The 21,326-nt window shown below is 60.8% G+C and overlaps 2 protein-coding genes and 1 long non-coding RNA gene across 9 annotated transcripts; all 3 read left to right on the top strand.

The window, feature by feature from the left end:
* The first annotated feature begins 772 nt into the window (after positions 1-772).
* Positions 773-3,570, top strand: UXT (ubiquitously expressed prefoldin like chaperone). The gene is made up of 6 exons (XM_040617765.1): positions 773-924; positions 1,444-1,525; positions 1,964-2,028; positions 2,747-2,854; positions 3,210-3,273; positions 3,378-3,570. Exons 1-6 carry the CDS (start codon positions 788-790, stop codon positions 3,429-3,431), a joined length of 510 nt encoding a protein of 169 aa, XP_040473699.1. The 5' UTR covers positions 773-787; the 3' UTR covers positions 3,432-3,570.
* Positions 3,571-4,364: 794 nt separating this feature from the next.
* Positions 4,365-14,032, top strand: CDK16 (cyclin dependent kinase 16). Of its 7 annotated transcripts, none has more exons than XM_040617396.1 (17): positions 4,365-4,519; positions 5,237-5,354; positions 6,805-6,938; positions 7,403-7,513; positions 7,948-8,004; positions 8,120-8,234; positions 8,476-8,570; positions 9,231-9,293; positions 9,598-9,706; positions 10,338-10,458; positions 10,764-10,861; positions 11,574-11,679; positions 11,961-12,003; positions 12,230-12,320; positions 12,779-12,856; positions 13,147-13,194; positions 13,673-14,032. In XM_040617396.1, the coding sequence occupies exons 2-16, from the start codon at positions 5,246-5,248 to the stop codon at positions 13,182-13,184; spliced, it is 1,368 nt and encodes a 455-aa protein (XP_040473330.1). In that variant the 5' UTR covers positions 4,365-4,519; positions 5,237-5,245; the 3' UTR covers positions 13,185-13,194; positions 13,673-14,032. The 7 variants fall into 7 exon arrangements, with proteins under 7 accessions (XP_040473330.1, XP_040473332.1, XP_040473327.1 ...); XM_040617393.1 differs by having other exon boundaries at positions 4,366-4,519; positions 9,583-9,706; XM_040617394.1 differs by lacking the exon at positions 4,365-4,519 and adding an exon at positions 4,526-4,671 and having other exon boundaries at positions 9,583-9,706.
* A 4,397-nt stretch (positions 14,033-18,429) lies between these two features.
* Positions 18,430-21,326, top strand: LOC121098900. Its single transcript, XR_005831368.1, has 3 exons — positions 18,430-18,470; positions 19,342-19,442; positions 20,520-21,326. It is a non-coding gene; the product is annotated as an uncharacterized LOC121098900 (long non-coding RNA).

Below are 21,326 nucleotides of genomic sequence, written 5' to 3'. Positions count from 1 at the left end.
CTGTGGCGCGCTTTTCTACGCAGCGCGCCCATTCATTACAATTGTGGTACAGGTTTTAGATTTACGCAGTGTAGTAAGTAGCTAAGGGTAATCTGCTGATCAAACGAGTTAAGCAAGAGGAACGAACCCATTGTGGTGGTCTTCAGAACTTCCGGTTTAACAAGAAGAAACGTGTCCACAATGTTATCTTGCTACACCAAACATGGGAACGTCCTGTTTGACAAGAAACCACGGTAACAGAAGCAAAGGCGCGTACCGAAGATGTCAGAAGCGACCTCGGGGAAGATAAAAAGAACCGCTCAGCTTGCTTGAATTTGCGATCCCTTGGTAGAGCTGCGACTCCCCGGCCGCCCAGCGCTGCTTTTGCTTTCCTACCTTGATAAATATTTAATAAGTCCATTTTGGACTTGATTTATTTAAATTCAACTATAACACACAGAGTACAACAATTACACTTAGCACACTACGTTCTATTTTTGATATGAGTCATGACTGCCTTTATCACAGGTACGGACCTTATAGAAGCCGGGGGAGGGTGTGTGAACTTGTAAGCTTGAGGAGGGCGTTGAATGTAGGTCCCACGCGCCTGGGAGGGGCTGTGGACTCTATACGGACTGTGGGGGGTTAAATGCGCTATAGAGCTGAGCATATGCAGAGCGCACAGCGAGGGGGGGGGGAGGTACAGACCCTACCGCCTACGGGGCCCTACGGACCCTGCAGCCCCGGGCCGCGCTTCCCGTCGCGCCGCACGGCGATGACGTAGCACGGCGGCCGGCGACGCTCGGCGATGACGCGTGACGGCAGACCCCACCCCTTTCCCCGCACCATGTCGCGGTGTGATGACGTCAGCGCGGCAATGGCAGCGGCAGAGAAGGCGCAGCGCTACGAGGCCTTCGTCAGCGACGTGCTGCGCCGAGACCTCCGGTAGGTGTGGCCAGGGCGCCCCGCCCCATACTTTCCCCGCCCCCTGTTGGCCCCGCCCGCTCGGGATCGGCCCCGTTCCGCCCCAGCCCTGTGGTCCCGGTCTGGCCCCGCCCCACGGCCAGGCTTGCCCCGCCCACTCCACGCCTCCCGACTGCACCCCATCGCTGGCCACGCCCCAACCCGACCCCACCCTATGGCCACGCCCCTTTCCTTTGGGCGTGCCCACCCCTCACCTCAACCCCCTGTCAAGCCCCCAGCCCCACGTGCCGACCACGCCCCCACGTGCCGACCACCCCCACTACCCCGTGTTCTGGCCACGCCCCCTGCCCTCGCCCTGCCTCTGGCCCTGCCCCTTTCTCTCACTCATGCCCCATTTGCCCACCCTCTCCATTATGACCCCACACCCATGTTCTGGCCACGCCCTTTTCCTGGCCACGCCTATGCCCCCTAGCCCCACCCCCTTCCCCACCCCAGCCTGGCCCTGGGCCCTGCCCCTGAGGCCAGCAGCGCCCCACACAGGCGGGTGCAGGAGCAGCGGGATGGCGTCTTCGAGCAGCAGGCCCAGGTGCTGCAGCTGCGCACCGCCCTTACCCGCCTCCAGGTGGGTGTGGCCTCCGGGGGCATGGCCTGAGGGGGCGGAGCATGGGGGCGTGGCCTAGGCAGTGTTGGTGAACATGGGGGAGGAGGGGGCAGGACTTAGAGGAGGCATTGGGAGCAGCACAGGGGTATTTTGGTGTCCCTGGGTATATTTGGGGGAGCAAGGGGGTATTTTGGGGTCCCTGGGGAATATTGGGGGGGATCTGTGGCATCTGGGGTTCCCTGGGGGGAACTTGGAGGATCTGGGGGGATTTGGGGGCTCAAGGGTGGACTTGGGGGTCTCTGGAGGGGATTTGGAAGTCCCTGGGCTCTATTTTGGGGGTGTAAGGGCTATAGGGGGGTCTTGGGGGGATATTAGGGGGATACTGGGGGGGGGTTGGGTGGATCTGTGGGTATTTGGGGTCCCCGGGGGAGGATTTGGGAGTGCTGAGGGTCCCCGCAGGAGGCGGCTGCTCCGCTGCACACCCAGGTCGACCTCGGCTGCAACTTCTTCGTCACCGCAGAAGTGTGAGTTGAGAGAGGGGGAGGTACTGGGAAAACCCCCGGGATTCCCAACAGCCCCTCCCCAGGCATCCTGAAACTCCTCCAAGACCCGCAACACTCCCTCAAACACCCCAGAAGCCCCCAAGGATCCCATCCCCAGCACCCCAAAACACCCCTAGATGCCCAAATTCCCACTCAAGAAACCTGAAAATTCCCTCTGGAGCACCCCCTACCCCACCCCCCCAAAAGGCCTCCCCAAGTGAACCCACAACTCCCCTGGTCCCCCCTGAATCCCCAGTACCTCCCCTGGGGGCCCCCTGGGACACCAGTACCTGCCTTGGGACCCCCTGCAGGACTCTGAGTTGCCCTGGGACACCCCCAGATGGATCCTGTAACCCCCGTAGACCACCCTGGATCCCCAGTACCTCTCCTAAGACCCGAATTCCTGTGTTGGGACCCCCTGTAGGACCTCCCAGATGCACCCTGTAACCCCCCTGGACCACCCTGGATCCCCAGTAACTCCCGTGGGACCCCAATACCTGCCCTGGGACCCTCTGCAGGACCCCTAATCGCTCTGGGACCCCCCAGATAGACCCCATAACCCCCCTGGACCCCTCTGGATTTTTGGTATCTCCCCTGGGAGCCACCTGGGACCCCAGTTCCTGCCTTGGGACCCCCTGCAAGACCCCTAATTGCCCTGGGACCACCCAGATGGACCCTGTAACCCTCCGTGTCCCCTCAGCCCATCCCCCCAGCGAGTGTTTGTGGCTCTGGGCTATGGGTTCTTTGCGGAGCTGACGCTGCCAGAGGCCCTGCGCCACCTTGACCGTCGCAGCCGACTCCTTGACCGGTAAGACACGCCCCCTTGGTCTTGGCCACGCCCCCAGCTGGCCACGCCCCAATGGCAAGGGCCCCTCCCATTTACGCTAAGTCTCACCCCCTCTTCCCAGGGCCTGCCCATGAGGCTCTATGGCAGGACGGGGCAAGCCACACCCCTGCAGAGGCCACGCCTCTGTTACGCCATGCCCCTATTGGGCAGGCCGTGCCCCCACCACCACAGAACACACCCCCTGCCACCATTCCCTGTGACCGCATAAGGCTGTCACCCCCACACCCCCGCTGGGGCTGTCCAGGCCATGCCTGCAAATGCCACACCCACACGAGGAAGCCCCGCCCACTCCTGAAGCCCCGCCTCTCTCCTACAGGCTCAGTGAATCCCTGACGCGCGATGGGGCCAAGATCCGGGCGCACATCCGGCTGGTGCTGGAGGTGGGTCCCCTGGGACCCTGGGGTCCCCCCAGGTGCTGGGGTCTCTGGGGCAGGGTGAGGGGTCCCACTGCTCCCCCATAAACCTGTTCCCCTCCCCCCCCCAGGGCCTGCGGGAGCTCCAGGGTCTCCAGGACCCGCCAACGACCTCTGACCCCTGACAGCCTCAGGCACGTCACCCCTGAGGGTCCTGAGCAAAGTGTGTGTACACCCAGCGTGAAGCCTGTGTAGGCCTGGAGAAATGTCCATGTAAAGCTTGAGTAAAGACGTGTAAGACAGCAGTAAAAGCATGCATGAGTATACCTGGAGTGATGTATGTTTAAACCCAGAGCACCGTGTGCCTGAGGGTTGAGTAAGCATGGTGTAAACCTGCAGTAAGCCAAATCCAGAGCAAGTGCATGTAAATATGGAGTAAAAGTTGTCAAAACCTGGAGTAACGTGCCTTTGAACCCAGAGTAAGGCATGTGCAAATCTGGAGGAAAGCGCATGTGAGGGAGGCTCCTGTGTGTGGGGGCACAGGAGTAATCTTGGAGTAACCCTAGAGTGACCAGTGAGAGTAGCACTAACCTTGGGGTAACCTGTGGGCTATCTCAGAGCAATGTCTGAGTAACCTCAGAAGAGCTATGGAGTAACCTCTGAGCAAGCCTAGAGCGTGCTATTACTAATGCTGGAGTAGCTGCAGAGTGGCAGCAGAGTATGCTATTAGCAACACCAAAGTAGCCCTGGAGGATCCTATTTGTAACCCTTGAGTAACCCGTGGGTAACCACAGGGGAACCCTGGAGTAACCCGTGGGTAACCACGGAGGAACCTCGGAGTCACCCTGGCTGCGCCCCCTGCCGTGCTGGGAAGGGGGCGAAGCCTCTTTTAGGGTGCTCCGCCCCCACGGAGGGCTCCTCCGACCCAGGGGGTGGGTCCTGGGGGCGGGGGGGCGGTGTCCTGAGGCATAAGGGGGTGGGGCCCGGGCCGGGACTGACGTCATGGGAAGGGGCGCAGGCCTCCGGGAGAGCTCCTCCGGCCCCGCCCTGCGGAGGGGGCGTGTTCTCCCCTGGCTCCGCCCCCTTCCCGCCCATTCCGACATGTCACTCGGCCCCCGCCCCTCCGCCGCCATCTTGCGCCACCACCTCCAGCCGCCTCCAGCCGCCTCCCGCCCGGCCCGGCCCGGCCCGGCCCCCATCGGAGCCGCCCGCGGGGTCGGGCCCGGCCCCGCCATGGCCGAGGATTTCTGGGAGGCCCCGCGCCGCTGAGCCGGTAACGGGGAACCCCCCGAGGCCCGCTCCCGCCGCGGGGCTCCTGGGGCCTCCTCAGCCCGGGCCCCCCCGCTCTGTGGAGGCGGGCTGGGGGGGGGCGGCCTGGGCTGAGGAGGCCACACCCCCCGGTTGGCCACGCCCAGTGTCACCCAGGTGGCCGGGGGAAAGAAGCCGGGGGGGGGACCCAGGAGCCCGGGGAGGGGGGTGGGGGGCAGGAGTTTGCAGGGGGGGTTTGGGGGACCCATATCTTTTGGGGGGGGGGGGGGGGAAGGGTCCAGGGAGGTGGACCCAGGCGTTTGGGGGGAACCAGGGGTACGAGGGCGGCACACCCAGGCGTTTGGGGGGGGGGGACACCCAGGGGTCTGCGGGGGGACTCGGGTCTTCTGGGGGGGGGGGGCTAAGGGTCCTGGGAGGGGGACCCAGGCATTCGGGGGGGAAGCAGGAGTTTGCGGGGGATTAGGGGGCTTGGGGGGCCCCAAGGGTCCAGGGAGGGGGCCTGAGGCCTTTGGGGGGAACTAGGGGGCCGGGAGGGCACACTCAGGTGTTTGGGGGGGACACGGTGAGGGGTTTTGGGGGGCACTCAGGTCTTTGAGGGGGGGACCCCCAGCGGTTCTGGGGGATACAGGGGTGTGTGGGAACTCTGGAGTTTGGGGGAGGGGGTGGGCCCAGGTGTGCTGGAGGGACCCAGGAGTCCATTCGCCACCCCCCCCCCCCCCAGGGTTCCACCATGGACCGGATGAAGAAGATCAAGCGGCAGCTGTCGATGACGCTGCGGGGGGGGCGCGCCCCCGAGAAGAGCCTAGGGGAGCCCCGCAATGGCCATGGCAGCGACAGCGGTGAGTGCCGGCCCTTTAAGGGTAGCTCCCCGCCCCCCCTCCACCATGGGGAGTTTTGTCCCTTGAAGAGGGCTAGCATAGTGGTTGAGAGGTGCCTGGCCCTTTAAGAGGCTTGGGGAGCAAGGGGTGGCTTTTTGTAAGAGCTTGGGGTTGGAGATTGAGGGTATGCCTGCCTCTTTAAGAGGCGGGGGATTTAGAAGGGGGTGCTGTCCCCTTTGAGAGGGTTAGGGTAGGGGTCGTGGGGTGCCTGCCTCTTTGAAAGTGTTGAGGAGAGAGGACTGGGAGTGGGTGCCTGTCCCTTTAAGAAGATGCCTGCTCCTTCAAGAAGCTGGAGAGGTGCCTGCCCCTTTAAGAGGCTGGAGTGGGGATTGGCTGGGGGGACACATGGTGTCTCTCAAAGGGCTAGAATAGGGCTTGGGGGGTGCCTGATGCTTTAAGAGGATGCTTGTCCCTTTAAGGCAGGTAGAGGTGTTGGTCGAGAGAAGGAGCCTTCTCTTTTAGAGGCCTGAGAGGTGCCTGGCCCTTTAAGAGGCTGGGGGGGCTGATGCCTTTGTATCTGAGAGGAGGGTGTGCCTTGCCCTTTAAAAAGGTGCCTGTACCTTTAAAAGGGCTGCAACAGGGGTTGATGGGGCCCCTGGCTGCTTGAAAAGGCTGGGCTTGGAGCAGTGCCTGGCCCTTTAAGAGGCTGGAGCGGTGCCTGGCCTTTTAAGACAGAGGGGAGTGGGACTTGAGGGGCTGTCTGGCCCTTTAAGACAACTGCCGCAGGGGTTGGTAGGGTGCTTGGGCCTTTAAGACAACTGATAGCAGGAGGCACTGGGGGGCCTGGCCCTTTAAGAGAATTGGGGTGGGGCTTCTGGGGGTGCCTGGCCCTTTAAGACATACACACCCCCACCCCCGCCCCAGATGTGTGTGTGTGGCCCCTTTAAAAGCCCTGTGGGGGCTGTGGGGTGTCCCTCTCTCCATGGCTCCCCTACTGTCCCCTGTGTCCCCCCCATGTCCTCCCCACGTGCCCCTGCTATGTCCCCACATCCCTCCCGTGTCATCTGTCCCCCACGATGTCCCCAGTGCTCCCCCTGTGTCCCCATCTGTCCCCATGTCCGCCCACCTGTCCCCAGGTGTCTCCCCCTCACATCCCTCCATCTGTCTCTGCATCCTGTCCCCGTGTTCCCTCCTGTGTCACCACCTGTCCCCGTGTCCCCCCTGGTGTGTTCCCCCATGTTCCCCCCTGGCTCTGTGTCCCCAGTCTTCATGTCCTGTTGTGCCACCATCTGTCCTCCACCTCGTCCCTGTGTCACCCCTGTGTCCCCCCAAATGTCCCCATGCCCCCACCATGTCCCTTGTCACTGGAGGTAGTGGGATTAGGGGGGACTTGGGGGGGGTCCTGCGGTGGGAGGGTTGGAGTGTCCTAACCCCCCCCCCCCTCCCCCTTTCCCCCTCCCCCCCCTCCTAGAGGTGGGGGCGGACGAGGGACGGATGGGCTCGGATGGGGAGAGCGACCCCCCCTCGGGGACATCCTCGGAGGAGGTGGCCTCCCCGGTCCGCCTGCGCCTGCGCCAGCACCCAGCTCGCCCCGGCTCCTCCGAGGTGTGGGGGGGTGCTGGGGGGGGCGTTTGGGGGGTCCTGGAGAGGTTGGGGGGGGGGGGGGTTGGGGGAGTCCTGTGGGGGTTTGCTGGGTACTAAGGGGGTTATCCAGTGGGTCTTGGGAGGGGTTTGGGGGGACCGGGTGGGTCCTGGGGACTTTGGGAGGGTCCTGGGGAGTTTTGGGGGGACAGAGGGTGTTCTGGGGGACTTTGCAGGGGTCCTCGGGTGGGGGCTGAGGGGTCCTGGGGAGCTTTGGGGGGTTCTTGGGAGCTTTCCGGGGGGGTTACACCAGATCTTGGGAGGGATTTGGGGGGTGTTTGGGCGGGGTCCTGGGGAGCTTTGGGAAGATCCTGGTGGGGTCTGGGGGGGGTTCTGGGGGGGAGACTGGAGGTTTTGGCAGGGTGGTGGTCCTGAGGGGCTTTGGGTGTCCCCAGGGGTCACTTGTGCCCTCCCCCTTGTCCCTCCAGGACATCAACAAGCGCCTCTCGCTGCCGGCTGACACCCGCCTGCCCGAGAGCGGCCTGGACCGGCTGGGGCTGCCCGGGCCCCTCAGTCGCCGCCTGCGCCGTGTCTCCCTGGTGCGTTCCAGTATAAACCGGTACAAACCAGTACGGGTCACGGAGGGATATAACCAGTATGGAGCAGTAGGAACTAATAGCAACCCACCCCAGTGCCCCCCAGTCCCTTCTGGAGGCAGCCCCATAGCCACCGCCTGCACCCTGTTTGCCTGGTGTGTCCCAGTATAAACCAGTACAAACCAGTATGGGTTAGTATAAACAGGTATAAGTTACTGTTCAATGCTAGAGCCCAGTATCACCCCCTGGGGCCTCCTGGTATTTCCCAGTTCCTCCCAGACCTGTCCAGCAGTGTCCCCTGAACCTTGCTGTGCCCCAGTATAAACTGGTCCGTACCAATATGGACATGTATGGGGTAGGAGGGAGTGGTGCCACAACCCCCCCCAGTGCCTCCCAGTTCTCCCAGTGACTGTGTACTTGTTTCCCCCTCCCACCAGTCGGAGATCGGCTTTGGGAAGCTGGAGACCTACGTCAAACTGGACAAACTGGGAGAGGTGAGGAGCTGTCCCAGTATGGGCTGGGGGCGCCCCCCTTGTCCTCCACCGTGGCCCCTACACCGCTGCTGTCCCCGCCGTGTCCTTGACGTCCCCGCTGTCCCCGCCTGCCCAGGGCACCTACGCCACGGTGTACAAGGGCCGCAGCAAGCTGACCGAGAACCTGGTGGCCCTGAAGGAGATTCGCCTGGAGCACGAGGAGGGCGCCCCGTGCACGGCCATCCGCGAGGGTGAGTCCCTCCGCGCCACGGTGACGGTGACGATGGTGATGGTGACACGTGCTGGCGCTGAGGGGGGGGGGGCATGCGCTCGCAGGCTGGCGGTGCGGGGGAGGGGGCTCGCCTGGCCTTACACGTGGGGGGTCGCCGGGGGTGAGGGGTGGGCTGAGGTCAGGCGGGGGGTGGGTGGGGGCAGGGGATGAGGCCGCTGTTGTGTGTCCCCCCCCCGTCCCCCCCCCTCCCCTGCCTGCAGTGTCGCTGCTGCGGGATCTGAAACACGCCAACGTGGTGACGCTGCACGACATCGTCCACACGCCCCAGTGCCTCACCCTCGTCTTCGAGTACCTGGTCAGCACCCTGAAACGCTCCCTGGGACCCCCTGCACCCCAAAACACACCCTAGGACCCCCAGATTTTCCATAGGACCCCAGACCTCCCCCAAACCTTCTCCTGAGACCCCTCAACCACCCCTGCACCCCAAAATCCCCCCAAGAGACCCCCAATTTCCTCCTCAGCCCTCCCAAATTCCTCCCAGGACCCTCCTAAGTCCCTCCCGGGGACCCCCAAATTCCCTAGGGGCCCCTCCGACTAATCTGAGAGCCCTCCAGTTCCCTAGTAGTGCCCCCCAAATCCCTCCAGAGACCCCCCCCCTAAACTTCCAGGGGACCCCCAAATTTCTCCCCAGATACCCATAGCCCTCCTGAAATGTCCCCAGGGCTCCCTAAATGTCCTCAGGGCCCCCCAAGTTCACCCACAGCTCTCCCCAGATCCCCCCCATGGACTCCCATGGCCCCCCCAGATCTCAGTGTCTCACCACATGCCTCCTGGACACCCATCGCCCTCCCAGATATCCTTGTGGCCCCACTAAATCCTTCAGGGACTCCTGAAATGACCCCATGCCCCCCCCCCCCCCAAATGCCTTCAGCACGCCCTTAACCCCCTGGGGATCCCCTTATTGGCCCCCCCAACCGTCCCCTTTTTGGGGTCCCCCTGCCTCGCCCTGTTTCAGGACCGGGACCTCAAGCAGTACCTGGATGACTGTGGCAGCGTCATCAGCATGCACAACGTCAAGGTGCGTGCGATGGACGTGCGAGGGCCCTCTGGGGTGTGCAAGGGGGGGGTGGGGGGGTGGGTGAGGGGCTCAGGGGCGTGCAATGGGCGTGCAAGGGGTATGCAGCGAGTGTGCAAGGGGTGTGGAAAGGGCCCTGCGAGGGTGTCTGGCATTTCTGAGGAGGACGCAAGGGGTTCAGGGCCCCATGACACGACTTTTATCTGCGCGAGGGGGTTGTGATTGCACGAATGGGTGTGCAATGAGCGTGCGATGAGTGTGCAAGGGGCCATTTTGGGGGCGGGGGGCGCAGCTGTTTCTCTTCCAGCTGCTGCGGGGCCTGGCCTTCTGCCACCGGCACAAGGTGCTGCACCGCGATCTCAAGCCCCAGAACCTCCTGCTCAGCCGACGTGGGGACCTCAAGCTTGCTGACTTTGGTCGGGGGGGGCACCCCAAAATCTCATAATCCCCTCTTGCACCACCCACCCCACCCTCCCCCGCCCCGGGACCCCAAACCCCACCCTGGAATCCTCATTGAACCCCTAGGAATCCCCATTCTCCCCTGCCAGCCACCCATATTCCCCCAGGGACACCCTTGGGTTACCCCGACTTCCTCCATTTACCCCTCTCAGGGACCCCCACTGCCTTCCCCAGGACCCCCATCCTCCCCCCAGGACCCCAATTTCCTCTTCTGCGTCCCCAGTTCTCCCTCCTGCCAGGACCCCAGCACCCAATTTCCCCCCCCCCCCCCAAGACCTCAGTGGCCCCCAGGACCCTCTGGGAACCCCAGTTCCATCCCTCAGGTACAACCGTTGCCCCATCAGGGACCCCAGTTACCCCTCCCACAGTCCCCACTTTCCTTTTGGAAATTGCCTATTGCCCCCCAGGACCCCCTCGGGGACCCCAGTTCCTCGTGCCATCAGGACTCCAGTTTGCCCCTCTGGGACTCCAATTACCTGCCCCAGGGCCCCCCATTGCCCCCAGGACCCCAGTTTCCCCTTCTGAGGCCCCAGTTACCTGCCCCAGGGACCCCCAGGACCCCCCATAACCCACTTCCCCCTGCCCCAGGCCTGGCTCGGGCTAAATCCATCCCGACGAAGACCTACTCTAATGAGGTGGTGACGCTCTGGTACCGGCCCCCCGACATCCTCCTGGGCTCCACCGAGTACTCTACCCAGATCGACATGTGGTGAGTGCACGAGGGCTGGGGGCTTCGCACAGGGGGCTGGGGGCTCAGACGGGGGCTGGGTCGGAGCCCAGGGGCTTTGCACGGGGACTGCAGGCTCCTACGTGGCTCCAGGGGGGCTGCAGGGGCGTCCCTTGCACAAGGGTCTTAACACAACGGCCTCGCGGGAGGAACGGGAGCCGTGCACAAGGTTTGGAACGGGGGTGCTGAGCCCACCCAGGGGCCTTGCGTGGGGACTGTGGGCTCCTGTGGGGCCCCGGAGGGGGTTTTGCAGGGGGTCTGTCGCACGAGGGTCTTGGGCCTCGCAGGGGTGTGGGCTGCATCTTCTCGGAGATGGTGACGGGGCGGCCGCTCTTCCCCGGCTCCACTGTGGAGGAGCAGCTGCACTTCATCTTCCGTCTCCTTGGTACGGGGCGAAACGCAGCCCTTCTGGGCAAACCTGGGGGGCTGTGGGGGGAATCCGGGGGGAATGTGGGGGATTTGGGTGAGATTGGGGGGGGGTCGGGGCAAATCTGGGGGGGTATCAGGTAAATCTGGGTGAATTTCTGGGGTTTGAGTGAGATTTGGAGGAATTTGGGGGGGTTGGGGGCGAATTTCAGGGGGTTCAGGTAAATCTGGGGTGAATTTGGGGGATATGGGTAGGATTTGGGGGGGTTGGGGCAGATTGGGGGGGGTTGGGGCAAATTTGGGGGTTTTCAGGTAAATGTCGGACAGTTTGGGGGATTTGAGTGAGATTTGGAGAAATTTGGGGGGGTTGGGGCATACTTGGGTTTTTTCAGGTAAATCTGGGTGAAATTGGGGGATTTTGGGGGAATTGAAGGGGGGTTGAGGTAAATGAAAGGGTTTGGAAGATTTTGGGCCAGTTTGTGGGGAATTTGGGGGTTTGGGGTACACTCAGGGTATTTTGGGTAAGTTTGGGGGAATGGGTGGAAATTTGGGTGACTTGGGGAAGAATTGGGAAGTTTCGGGGAAATTAAAGAGGATTTGGGGCAAGTAAAGGGGGTTTTGGGGCTGGGGGGATTGTGGAGGGGTCAGGGAGTGCTTGGGGGACTCCGGTGGCATGTGGGGGTGCCAGGGGGGTTTTGGGGTCCTCCCCTGATCCCCTCCCCCCTCCTCAGGGACCCCAACAGAGGAGACGTGGCCAGGGATCGGGGCCAATGCTGAGTTCCGGGCCCACAAGTACCCCCCGTACCCCCCTGAGGGTCTGCTGCACCACGCCCCACGGTCTGCCCCATGGATGGGGGGCTGCCCCGTAGCGGGGCGGGTGGGGGGGGTGGTCCGTAGCATGGCGGGGGGCTGCCCCATAGAGGGGTGAGGGAGTTGCCACATGGCAGAGGGGGGGTTGCTCTATAGTGGGAGCTATGTACCCCATGGGAGAGGGGTATGTGCCCCATGGGGTGGCCTTGCCCCATAACAGGGGTCTGGGGGCAGGTGTGTGCCCCATGGGGTGGCTTTGCCCCATAACAGGTTGGGGATTCCTGACCATACCCTTCCCGCCCCCCTAGGCTGGACCATGACGGCGCTGACCTGCTGGGGCAGCTGCTGCAGGTGAGGGGGGCGGGGCAGGAGCCAGCCCCGCCCCTTTTTCCTGGGCCCCGCCCCCTCCCAAAGCCCCACCCCATCGCTCACCCCTACATCTCCCCCCACCGTTGCGCAGAGCCCCCCTGCCTGCATGGGGTAGGGGGTGGGTGGGAGGGGTTGGGGGGCCACGCCCACAAGAGAGGGGCGTGACCCCATCCCTTGTGGGCGTGGCCTGATGCGGAGGGCGGGGCAGTTCGAGGGGCGGCGGCGGATGCCGGCAGCGGAGGCGATGGCGCATCCTTTCTTCGCCTGCCTGGGGCCGCGTGTCACCACCCTGCCCGACAGTGAGTGGGCGGGGCCTCGGGGGGTGGGGCCGCGGGGGAGGGGACTGTAGGGCGGGGCCTGGGAGTGGGGGTCGGGTAGGCTGTGGTGGAGGTGGAGCTTTGTTGGGGGGCGTGGCTTCAAGGGGCAGGCCCTGGCAGAGTCGGGGGCTCTGTTGTGGAAGTGGGTGGTTGAGGGCTGGGTGTGGGTGGGGCTGCTGTGGGCGGGGCTTGTTGCGGCAAGGCCTTTTTAGAGGGGCGCGCTGTGGGTGTTGCTTGGGAGGGGTGGGGTTTTGTCGCGGGTGGGCGTGGCATTGGAGGACCGTGGCTTCCTTGGGGGCGGGGGGAGGGTACTGGTTGGGCATTGGAGGAGCTATGTCCAGATACGGGATGGGGCTTTCTGGTGGGTGGGGCGTGGGGCATGACCACGCCCCCTTCAGCGTGGCCATGCCCCATTGACACCAGGCCACCATCCCCCGTAGCCACCTCCATCTTCGCGCTGAAGGAGATCCAGCTGCAGAAGGAGCCAGGGCTGCGCTCGGCCTCCCTGCCCCCCCCAGGTCAGCCCCCCCTAAACCCAAGCCCCCATCCCCAGTCTGGAGACCCCTCTGAATGCAGACCCTTCCCCCAAAAACTTGGAGACCCACCCTCAAAATCCTAGGGTCCACCCTAAAATCTGGGCATCCCCCCAAATCCACATCCTGCCCCCCCTAAATCTTGGCCCCCCCCCAAACCCAGAGATGAACACCCCCCAGAATCTTGGACCCCCCAACAATCTAGGGACCCCCAAAAGTGGGGATCTCCTCCTGTTTTGGGGTTCTCCGCTGACATCACATCATTTTTTCTGCAGGTTCCTCATCCTTTCGGGTGCTCGACACCGAATTCTGACATCGAGCAGGTAGGCAGCCCCCCGAAACGGAGGGACCCCTCCATGGGACCCCCCTGAATTGATTCCCCCAAAACTGGGGAGCAGCCCTGCCCCCCCAAAACAGGGAACATCCCCCAAAATCAGCCCCTCTCTCCAAATTGGGACCCCCAACATTTAGGGGGCTCCTTACAAATGACCCCCCCCTAGTAAAAGGGTTGGTGTCTCTTTAAAAAGGGGGGATCCCCCCAGAACCAGGCACCTTGCAAATGGGGGTATTCCTCCCCCAAAACGGGGGGCCTCCCACCAAATACGGGGCTCAGAGACCCCCCAAATTCAGGACTCCCCCTGTTGTAGACACCCCCCCCAAATTGGAGCTCCCCTGAAAAATGGGGGAACCTCTAAAACTGGACCCTCAAAAAAAAAGAGGGTGCATGAATTCGGGGGGGGGGTGTCAGTCATTTTGTTGGGAATGGGCCCCCCCTCCCTTAACCCTTTCCTCTCCCCACAGCCCATGGACTGCTGCTGCGACCCTTTGGGACCCGCTCCCCCCCAAAATCGGGGGGGGGGGTCACCCCAAAGCTGGGGGGGAGGCCCCTCTAAACTGGGGAGTGCCCCCCAAACCCGGGGGGGGGGGGGGCACCTCAAACCTAAGGGGGGTTTCCCCATCCAAACTGTAACTAAGTCGTCGTCCCCCTGAAATGCCCTCCTGAAGAGCCGCTGCTGGATTTGGGGGGGGTCATGTGGGACCCCCCATTGTAGGGGGGGCCCCCCCTGTTTTCTGGGGGGAGTTTCCTCGATTTTGGGGTTCCCCTCTCCCAATTTACTTCGAGTTTTATTTTTTCAAGGCAATATTATAAATAAGAGTCTATATTGGCCGTTCACCCTGCAGGGGTGGGGCTTAGCAGGGGCTGGGGGGGCCCACCCTGGGGGCAGTTTCTGGGTGTTGGGGGAGTGGTGGTGCCCTTTTGAGCTTCCTCCAAGGTTACTCACACTTTACTCCAGGGTTACTCTGGGGTTGCTCAAGCCTTACTTGGCGTTTCTTCACCTCTGGGGGAAGGGTCCCCAGGGTGGTGGTGGGGGAGCTTATTCAGAGTTTGCTCCCACTTTACTCCAGGGTTACTCCAGAGTTACTCAGGCCCAACTCCCACATTGCTCCAAGGCAGCTCAGGCGCAGCTCTGTGGCCGCTCCTGCCCTACTCCAGGCCTTACTTCATGGCTGCTCAGCCCCAACTGACTTGCTACTCCAGCATTACTCCTACTCCTTGTTTACTAAGACACTATTCAGCTGGAGGCTGCACTCCCCCTAATCCTGGGTTTGCTTGTGTAGGTCCTTACTCTGGGTTTACTCGGCTCTTATTTTAAAGTTACTTGATACTCTAGTCCTAGGTGGAACGTACTCCAGGGTTACCATGGGGACTCTATTCTTCAGTTTATTCAGCCCTTATATTGAGGTTAGTTGGTACTTTAGTCCTAGTTGGAACTTACTCCAGGGTTACTCATGGTGGATGATCCTTACTCTGGGCTTACCCAACCCTTACTCTGAGGTTTCTTAGTACTTTGCTCCTTGTCAGAACTGACTCCACAGTTACTTCTGGGGGTCTTTTGAGTTAACTCAGCTCTTAGTCTGTGGGAACTCAGTACTTCTAGCCAGAACTTAATCCAGGGTTACTCGTAGAGGTCAATACTCTGGGCTTACTTAGCTCTTACTTTGGGGTTGTTTGGTACTTTATTGCTTTTCATATCTTACTCCAGAGTTACTCCACATGGTTTCTTCTCTACCCCTTTCCTTTGCTTTTACTCTGCTCTTTACAGCAGTGCTACTCAGCCCTTCCTCAGAAGTTATGTGCTTGTTCCTCCATTGCTGCCCTACTCCTTGGTGCAGCTACTCTGCTTTTTACTCAGAGTTTACTTGGCCCATGTCACTTTCTGGTACTCGGCTCTACCTTAATCCCAGTCTAGCTCAAAGCCCTACTCCACAGTTACACAAATATTGATCTGCTCCATCTTACTCAGAGGATACTTAACACTTACTAACAAGTTGTTCTTATTTTAATGCTGACTTGCTCTGTGCTCGTAACTGGGCTTGTGTGGTGGGTCTCAGTGGGGGCTCAGGAGGGACTTGGGCCTTACTGAACACTTACTCGGAGGTTACTAAGGCCTTAGTGGGCTAGCCTTGCTTAACCCCAAAGTAAGTGGTGGCTTTTGGGGTTACATGGTGGCGCCTTCTTTGCTACTCAGCCTTTACTCAGAAGATACAAAGTCCCTCTCCTTCTTACACAGACCAACAACCCTTTGCAGCCACTTCCTCTGATTGCTCCTTGGGCCCAACCTTGCACTACTTACTCAGAGGTTACTCAGTTGAGCTGTGCCATGTCTTTACTCAGAGGTTTCTTGGCCTCATCTCTAGTGTTTCCTGCTCTTCCAAGCCCTTTCTCTGAGGATACTCAAGAGGTACACCCTTCTGGCTGCTCACCATGGTGTTACTCTTTACTCTGAGGTTACTCCACTTCCAGGGCACGCTCAGCCCATCTTCTGGGGTTCACAGCTGTTACTCCAAGGTTACTCAGCCCTTGCTATAGTCCAGTGTCTTGAAGTTACCTGAGGTTTGTTACGCTGAAGTTACTCAGCCACTGCACTAGGTTACACAACTTAATGGCAAAAGTTACCTGGTACACGAGGGTGGAGTACTCCTTACTCCAGAGTTGCTCAGCCCTTACTCCAGGGTTGCTACGTACCCCATGACTGCACAGTTGTTACTGTGAGGTAAACCCTTGCTCTGAAGTCCCTGACCCCTTACTCCAAGCCCACCCAGCCACTACTTCTTAATCCAGGGTTACCTAGTCCTCCACCCTGGGACTACTCAGTTGTTACCCCAGGGTTACCAGAGGTCACGCTTTACTCCAGGGTTACTGACACTTCTCCCTGAGGGTCCACTTTACTCTGGGCTTACAGACACTTTACACTGAGGTCACATTTTACTCTTGGGTTGGTCATACCTTATGCCAAGGTTGTTCACACTTAACTCCGCAGTTACGCTTCACCCTGAGGCAGCACACTACTATGAGGTTACAGACACTTTACACCAAGGACACGCTTTCTCCCCGGGTTTACTCCAGGGTTACTTGCATTTCACATTTCATCCCGAGGCCACACAATTCTCTGGACTTACAGACACATTACACGGAGACCGCACTTCATTCCAGGGTTATTCGCAGGTCACTCCAGGTTTACTCCCACTTTACTCTGAGGTTACACACACCTCGCTCCACCCACCCTCCCCCTCCCGGCGTGTCCAGCATCGCTCAGGATTGGCACCCCAACCCCCGGGCTCCCTATACGTACCATGTGTGTATATATGTATATAAGGGGGCGGGTCTTTTTTATATGCAGCATGAGACGCTCGTGGGCTTGGCCCCGCCTCCTATGCCCCCTATAGCGCCCAGGGTGGACATAGAGCCCCTATAGTGCCTGGGGTGCGGGGGGTGAGGGGGCGGAGCCACTGTAGCTCCCCCAGGGGGCCATATGGACTGTGTAGGGGGCTCTGTGTGCTCCTGGGGGACCGTATGGGGGAGGGGCACCTGGTGGGGGAGGAACATACAGCCCCTATGCTGTCCAGAGGGGTTGTTTTATGCCGGGGGGGGTGTCAGTGCTATAATACCCCACCTGGGGTCCCCTGCTGTGTCTACAATGTCCTTGGCCAGGCTCCCTATGGCCCCTGGAGGGCCGGGGGAACCTATAGGGTCTCTATAGGGTGGAGGGGGGCCTATAGCCCCTATAGGGGCTTAGGGGGAGGGGGGGGAGCATGAAGACCCTGTACGGGAGCCTGTGTGGCCCTCCCCGTAGTGCCCGGGTTAGGGGGGGTGACTTACGGGTCCTGTACGGTACCCTGCAGGGGAACACGTCATAGGGGGCGGGGCAGGGGCGGGGACGCGGCGTTTCGGCTGTACGGGACCGACCATTAAAGCCTCCCTGGGACTCGGGTTTCCGGGCCGTTCCACCTGGCTTCCCCCCTGCGCCCGCCACATGGTCTCTCCCGCCCGGGGGGGGTGGGTCCCGCGTCCTGCCGGCCGGCCAATGGCGGGCGGTGCTGGCGTGACGTAGCTGGGGGCGGGTTGCCGCTGCACGTGGAGGGGGCAGGGGGTGACGTCGCGGGGAAGCTGCGAGGGCAGGGGGGGTCTGCGTGACGTCACCGGGGCAGGCGCGTGCGCGGGATCACCCCCCCCCATAGGTGTGACGTGCGTGGGTGCTGCAGAGGGGCAGTGACATCATGGGACATCCCTTGGGATGGGGCTCCTCTGCGTGGTTATGGTGTCACCGAGGGACACGTGGGGCAGGGCGCCTCTGTCGCAGTTGTGACGTCGAGGGGGAACCAATGCGGGGTCCCTACCGAGGTGCCGACATCACGCAAAGCCCGGAGATGTGCCCCACCGGGGCTGTGATGTTGTAGAGGGTCCCCTGGGGCCGTGTGCCGGGGTTGTGACATCATAGCAGACCCACATGGGGTGGGGTGTGGCTATGACATCACAGGGGAGCCCCAGATGGGGGGGTCCCGATGGAGATGCGATATTGCAGTCTGCCTTGGTGGAGATGTGGGTTCCCTGCCCCCAGCCTGGCTATGACATCACTGGGGGGCCACAGGCCCACAGCCTGTGACAGCACTTGTGGCCCTGCCCACCGCGCACGGTGGGGGGGGGGGGCAGCTCTGCACGGTGGAGGCTGGACATGGCCGAGCAGCAGCAGGAGCAGCGCTCCCCCTCCTTTGGGCCCATCGCTGAGGGCAAGGCTCCCAAAGCTGCAATCTGGGAGCCCCCAGTCCCCATAGGGACCCCCAAAACCTCCCAGAGACAACCCCCCACACACACTTCTCCCCTTAAACCCAGGACCCTGCAAATCCCCCACGACCCCGGAGTCCCCACGGAGACCCCAACCCCACCTGGGACCCCTCCAACTCTCCACTGGGGACTCCCTGGCCCCTTTGTGACCTCCTACCAAAGAGCTCTGCCCCCCGCCCACCAGACCCCTTGAGACGTCCCAAATCCCCCCCTGGGGGACCCCCATAGGGCCCCTGGGGCTTCCCTTGGGGCTTCCCTTGTGGCAAGCCCCGCCCCCAGCAACAAGCCCCGCCCATGGACACCACCCAAGAGCTGCCTAACCCGCCCCAAGCGACAAGCCCCGCCCATGGAGACTGCACGGGAGCAGCCCAGGTGCCGCGCATGCTCAGAGGCACACGTTGTGGCACTCTCGCCTGCCCCCTGCGGACAGCGGCCGGTACTGCAGTCCCAGCCGGCGAGTTGGAGGGGTCCCGGGTGAGGGTTGGGGTCTCCGTGGGGACTCAGGGGTCGTGGGGGATTTGCGGGGTCCTGGGTTTAAGGGGGGACGGGGAGGGGTGTTTCAGGGAGGTTTTGGGGGTCCTTGTGGGGATCGGGGGCTCCCAAAAGGCCGGCGAGCCCACATCAGGTGAACGTGGGCAATCCCCAGAGCAAAAGGGCCGTCTCTGCAGGACCTCAGTGCTGGATGTACCGGGAGACGTTTTGTGTAATTGCACACAGAACAAGGACGCCCCTCGCTCTGTGGTACAGCCAAATCCTGCCGTCCTCTGACCACAAGAGACTACAGCACTTTTCCAGTAATTTTTGGATGCCGTTTTATGCTGCGGGGTGGTGGCTGAGCCGTGTGGTGCTGCCCTGTGGTGCCACAAGGGCCTGGCCTGGCCGGCTGGTGCAGCCCCGAGGTGGCAGAGGGCTTGGGGCCCATTGCGGCTGTGTGGTGGGCACGGCAGTGAGGGTGAGCCCACCCAGGATGGGCCTGTTGGTGGGAGGCCCTGAGGAAACGTTCTGCGTTGGGGGGGAAGCATCCAGGACAGGGCAAGGGGGCGTCAGGGATGGGCCCCAGGGAAGTGTCCAGGGGTCTCAAGCAGATGTTGGGGGAGGGGGCAGGGTGAGGGCAGTGAGATATTTGGCAGAGGTGGTGGTGGGGATGGCTTCCGGGGACTTGGGGGTGGGGTGGGGTGCATGTCCATGAAGGTGGGGCCAGGGAGGTGGTGGGGGTGGCGGCGGTGGTGGGATGTCTCTGTGTCCAAACTGGCACTTACTACTGCTGAACTCCTGGATTCCCCTGGGCACAGACGTTTCACGAGGCAACAGCACAAGTGACATATTTTTTTTGTGGTTTTTAAAGGTGGAACTACAAAAAAAATGGGGTAACAAAATCAGTTGCCCCAAGCGATTGCCTTTGGGAGAAACATGTTGTCTATAGACATTCACCTGGGAGGAGGGCAGGTGGGTATGTGAAGTGTGGACTTGTTTCAGCACAGCTGTGACACATCTTCCCTTGATTGTGATTAACAGAATTAACGGTCACCTCTTCAGATTGGCTTGTTAAGGAGTGTGCTGTGCTTATGTTTTCTCGGTTTGGCTTTGTTGTGTTCTTCCTGAGATGCAGTTGCAGCTCTCCCGAAGGAGTGCGATAGCTGATGTGGCAGAGGAGGGGGTGTAACTTTTTTTAATATTTTGGGTTTTGTAAAGAGAAAAGGCTTGGAACAGTCTGACCCCAAAATGACATTGTTTCAAAGTTTGCAGCCGTGCGCTGTACATGTTGGCCAGAGGTATCAAACACCCCAAGTGCGCCTTGAGGGAACTCTGGTGCCATAGATGTACCTGAGGGAACTCTGGTGCCATAGATGTACCGAGCAATCGTTCCACTGCGCGTGTAGCTGTTCTGGTTTGGCTTCTGGGTGCAAAAGAAGACTTGGAACTGTGGTCAGCCTTGCTCCAAAATCGGAACGGTTTCTACTTCTGCCCAGATCTCTGGGAGCCCCTGAGCGTTTCAGGTGGGCCAGGTTTTGTGCCCCAGCATTTCTTAGAGTCCATAGCTCTGCGGCTCGGGGGGGAGGAGGAAGGGGGCAGGCACTACAGGTAAAGGTTTGAGGTCACAGAGCTATTTGTGAGTTACGCTACTGGAGTTTCTTTGGATCTATGTCTGAATGTATAGGCTGGCTGAGAAGGTATAACTTTCTTTCACGCACAGTGAACACAGATCACTCGAGTTGTCATGTACGCTTGATTATTGAGGAATTTTCCCTCCATGGGACGGCAAAGGAGAAATGGTACAGAGGTGCTTTTTAGGGGTTTTTACTGTTTGCTGTAAAACCTGGGGGTTTAGCATTTGGTTCCATCTTTTCAATGGTGATTAGAATGTATTTGTTGTGGGGGGTAAAGATGTAATATTTGTTTCGCTGCCTATCCTGCCAGTCGGTGGGACTTGTAAGCTGTCGTGGTGTGATGCCATCTCCCACGTATTTAAGCCCACCAGGGCGGTCGCTCTCTGGTGTTGTGCTCTTGCCGTGCTCCTCCTAGGTGGAGGAGAGCTGAGCGGCTGGTGTTACAGAAGACAAAGGGAGAAGGCGAAAAGAAGTGTCTGAACTGTCACATTCTCTGGGCACCACTGAGAGCAAAAGCTGCAGTAAGTCCCGGGTCATCAGGACCCTCCCTGCCTCCCCTCTTGTGCGTCCCAGGCCCTCCCTGCCCCTCCTCTGGTCCCTTCTTTCTCCTGTGCTGCTGTGACTTTTTTGGTGTGGCGGGTTGACCCAGGCCGGACCAAATGTGCTCTTATTGCTCCCCTCCTCTGCTGGACAGGGGAGAGAAAATATAACAAAAAGCTGGCGAGTCGTAGGTGAAGATGGGAAGATTGCTCGGCAGTTCTCGTCACGAGCGAAACGGACTAAACTCAGGGAAATGGGTTCAGTCGATTAGCAGGCAAATTGGAGTAGGAGAATGAGAAGTAAAACTAAATTTTCAAAACAACTTACCCTCATCTCTTTCTTCCATCGGGCTTAGCTTTACTCCCGATTTCCCTCTTACCTCTCCCCGCTGGGGAACGGCACTTGGGGTCCGTTGATTGCACATTGATTCTTCTTCTTCCCCTTCCTCAGGGGGAGGCTTCCTCATGCTCTTTGCTGGCTCCAGCGTAGGCCCTTTCCATGGATGCAGTCCTTGAGGAACAGAGTGCTCTGGTGTGGGACCCTGGCAGGGTCCCGAGTCCTGCCAGCAAATGTGCTCCATTGTGGGCTTCTCTCTCTGTGGGTCCCCAGATCCTGTCAGGAAAATACGTAACGCACTAGGGATGTGTAAGTACTCTCACTGTATATCACATGTACCCTCGAG

The sequence above is a fragment of the Falco naumanni genome, chromosome 18 (assembly GCF_017639655.2).
Source record: "Falco naumanni isolate bFalNau1 chromosome 18, bFalNau1.pat, whole genome shotgun sequence".
In the NCBI taxonomy this organism is placed as follows: Eukaryota; Metazoa; Chordata; class Aves; order Falconiformes; family Falconidae; genus Falco; species Falco naumanni.
This window is presented reverse-complemented; position numbering and strand designations above follow the sequence as displayed.

What these genes read in the sequence shown, in the direction of transcription:
- UXT (XM_040617765.1), top strand. Translation starts at nt 788, where the DNA reads ATGACGCGTGACGGCAGACCCCACCCCTTTCCCCGCACCATGTCGCGG. An exon ending in TTCTTCGTCACCGCAGAAGT is followed by an intron (nt 2,029 to 2,746) that starts GTGAGTTGAGAG and finishes GTGTCCCCTCAG; the next exon opens with CCCATCCCCCCAGCGAGTGT. An exon ending in ACATCCGGCTGGTGCTGGAG is followed by an intron (nt 3,274 to 3,377) that starts GTGGGTCCCCTG and finishes TCCCCCCCCCAG; the next exon opens with GGCCTGCGGGAGCTCCAGGG.
- CDK16 (XM_040617393.1), top strand. Translation starts at nt 5,246, where the DNA reads ATGGACCGGATGAAGAAGATCAAGCGGCAGCTGTCGATGACGCTGCGG. An exon ending in TCAGCATGCACAACGTCAAG is followed by an intron (nt 9,294 to 9,582) that starts GTGCGTGCGATG and finishes CGGGGGGCGCAG; the next exon opens with CTGTTTCTCTTCCAGCTGCT. An exon ending in TGTCACCACCCTGCCCGACA is followed by an intron (nt 12,321 to 12,778) that starts GTGAGTGGGCGG and finishes CATCCCCCGTAG; the next exon opens with CCACCTCCATCTTCGCGCTG.